Source organism: Geospiza fortis, unplaced genomic scaffold, assembly GCF_000277835.1.
Source record: "Geospiza fortis unplaced genomic scaffold, GeoFor_1.0 scaffold68, whole genome shotgun sequence".
NCBI lineage: Eukaryota > Metazoa > Chordata > Aves > Passeriformes > Thraupidae > Geospiza > Geospiza fortis.
The window spans coordinates 1,165,656-1,168,651 of record NW_005054489.1 but is presented as its reverse complement, the minus strand read 5'-3'; the positions used below and the strand labels follow the sequence as shown (position 1 = coordinate 1,168,651).

General features: G+C 47.7%; 1 protein-coding gene across 1 annotated transcript in view; it reads left to right on the top strand.

Moving 5' to 3' along the window:
- Positions 1-361: 361 nt before the first annotated feature.
- The window catches only part of THYN1 (thymocyte nuclear protein 1), a 4,414-nt gene continuing 1,779 nt past the window's right edge, over positions 362-2,996 (top strand). The window contains exons 1-4 of the mRNA XM_005428506.2: positions 362-450; positions 1,374-1,600; positions 2,044-2,112; positions 2,758-2,850. Of these exons, the coding sequence (XP_005428563.1) occupies positions 408-450; positions 1,374-1,600; positions 2,044-2,112; positions 2,758-2,850 (432 nt within the window). The 5' untranslated portion in view covers positions 362-407. The remainder of the gene's footprint in view (positions 451-1,373; positions 1,601-2,043; positions 2,113-2,757; positions 2,851-2,996) is intronic.

The following is a 2,996-nucleotide window of genomic DNA, read 5'->3' as shown; positions in this document are numbered from 1 at the left end:
GCCGCAGTCAGAGCCCACCAGCCGCAGGCAGAGCCCAGACAGCCGGGGCGGGGCCGGGCTGAGCCCTGGGGAGCAGCCCAGCTCCTGTGCCAAAGGCAGAGAGGGGCCGCGCTCTGCCCACGCACCTTGGGGATTGCCCGGGTGCAGCAGCGATCCAGCCCTGCTGCTGGTGTCCATCAGGGCTCCAGGGTGCGGTCCCCAAGCCCTGCCAGCATTCACACTGATAGAGGAAGTGGCTGAGCTCAAGGAAAGATTTATTTGCTCTCCACTCGCCCTGCAGCGCTCTCAGCTCTCTGCCTCAGCCGTCTGTACTTTTTTCAGCCGCCTGGAGCAGCCGTAATTCCTCCTCCTTCTCTCGTCCATCAGGTGCTTCTCAGTAAAGAGAAGATAATTCAGAGAGACCAGCGATGCCTTGGCCGAGCAGAAAGAGAGACAAAGGAGCAGTAGCAGGTCTGTGCTGACATCCTGACTGATTTAGCACCTCTCATTTGAGGTTCCAGGCTATAGTGAAACTACAGGCAGCCGTATTAACCGTCTGTCTTTCACAGGCAGTGTCTTACAGACAGCATTTCCTGTGCCAAATGGGCTCAGCACCCAAGCATGACTGAGACAAGCCTGCTAGGTGTGTGATAAGGACAGTGATGTATTCTCAGCACAAGGGGCTTAGGAAATGGAATTCAGGCCCATTTTTGCACAGCAGATTTGGTCGGTCAGAGTACACCCAGTGCAGTGCCAGGAAACTGATGTGGTACCAAAAAGAAAAAGCAAGAAAATGGCACTGGAGGCATCATGATGTGGTGTTTAAAGTACAAGATAAAAAACCTGCACATCTGTGCCACTCAACTGCTTGATCCACTCTAGCAAATAACCACATTTTTACCTCTTAATCATTAATAACTGGGGTTTTTTTTGTCCATGTCCTGAAGAAACAAAGGATCCCTTCTGAACAGGTAGCTCAGTGGAGGTTAACCTAAGATTTCCAGCTCCTGCAGGAATTGAAATAATTTGGTTTGCTTGGTGAATGTTCCTCTTACTCACCAGATTTACCTAAGTCTGCTTTGTTGCCTGGAGCTGATTTCTCAGCAATTAATTAAAAAAAATTCAACTACACTTCATGTGGGCAAACATGGTCTATCCTGAGGTCTTTTTATTACTAACTGGAAATATTAAAGTACATTTTTGCAGACAAAAAAAATCTCCTTATTTCAGATGCAAATTAGAAATACTCAGAATCATTGGTGCATAATGCTGCTACCTTACCCTGAGCACCTGGGGTGCCCCAAACTCCTGCTGCAGTCAAATGTGTGAAACCAGCTTGGGCAACTAAAAATATTTTTTGAAACAAAATGTGTTTTATCTCAATGTCTTTTAAGATAAAAAAGAGCCTGATGCTAAAATTGCCAAAACCGAAAAGGAGACTTCGGATAAGGAGGAAGAAGAGAAGTCTGCAAAACCCCCAGCTGGGAGCTCCAAGTCAGGATGGAAGAACTGGAAGAAAAAAGAATCTGAGTCTGGTGGGGAGGAAAGCAAGATCACATATTGTCACTGGCTGCTGAAATCAGAACCTGAGAGCAGGCTGGAGAAGGGGGTGGATGTGAAGGTGAGCACTGACACCCCCTCACTCAGCAAAGGACAGCAGCAGGGCCACTCCTGCCCACCTTTAGTGCCCAGATGCTGAGAGACAGCATCAGGCAGCTCGGATTGTTTTATCTTCTCAAAAGCCATTTGTCCTCCTGGAAACAGCAAAACAAAATGTTCTTGTCCAAGGTGACAACCTTGGGGTTTCATACATGTAATACAAGAGGAAATCAGCTCCTCAGGATGCTTGGCTGCTGGTCACAGGAGCAGCATCTATTTCAGACTCTGCCTTTACTCTGCTGCTTTGTAAAGGTTTTTCTGTAGGCCCTGTGGGAGATGAAAATTGTGTCAGGTTTGTGCTATAATTGAAGGAGCTGCTGGCAACAAATGCTTAGGCTCAGAGCAATGATACTGTAAAGATCAGAAAGCTCCTGAATGAATGTTTATTTTCATTTCATTTGGCAGTTCAGTGTTGACGACTTGAAAGCTCAGCCTAATCAGACGACCTGCTGGGATGGAGTAAGGAACTACCAGGTAGGAAGCACATGGGGGCACTGAAATAGCAGTAGAAGAAGGTGGCTCTGCCCACAGCTTGTTCCTGTGCCTGAAGCATTTCCTCTTGGGGCACTCTGCCTGTTCATGCAGGTGCATTTTGGCAGGGACCTGAAGTCAGCTCCTGCTTAGTGGCCTCAAGGTCAGAGGTAGATTCAGACTGGTGAATATTCTGTCAAATCACCCAGTTTTTCTTTCACTTAGACCAACCTTTGATACCTGACAGCAAGTCTGTACTTACCCAAATGCTCTGTCAGTGCTCAGCTTTCTGTTCCAAAGGAATGTCATGTGTGTTCCCCTGCTGTGTATGCTCCCTATACAGGATTCCCTGTTCCCCTACACATGATCTGCTCTGAATTGTTTGCTGACAGCTCTCCTGGGCAAGGGTGGCTGAGCTGTTGGATTCCCACACACTTTCTGACCAACAGGAGCTTGCTCTTCAGCCTTGTTTTGAGTTTATTTAATTCCAACACAAAACCATCTCTATGACAACTGTAGGAAACATTATCTGAGTAATTCTGAAGCACATCTACCTCTCCTCTTGTTGGTTCCTGTTCTTGGCTGCTTCTAATGAAGCCCTGAGAGCTTGATGGAAAGAGCTGAAAGTCTCTTGTTTACTCCTGACAGGCAAGGAATTTCCTGAGATCCATGAAACTTGGGCAGCAGGCCTTCTTCTACCACAGTAACTGCAAAGAGCCTGGCATTGTGGCCCTTGTCAAGGTGAGCGTTTTGGGGAGAAGTGATAAGGAATGGGTTATCAAACAGCTCTCACTGCTTGTGTCTCAGCACCAAAGAGTGCAGGAGTTGTCCAGTGAGAGCAGGGAATGAGCCCAGGACACCTCAGCTCAGCACTCAGGGCTGACTCA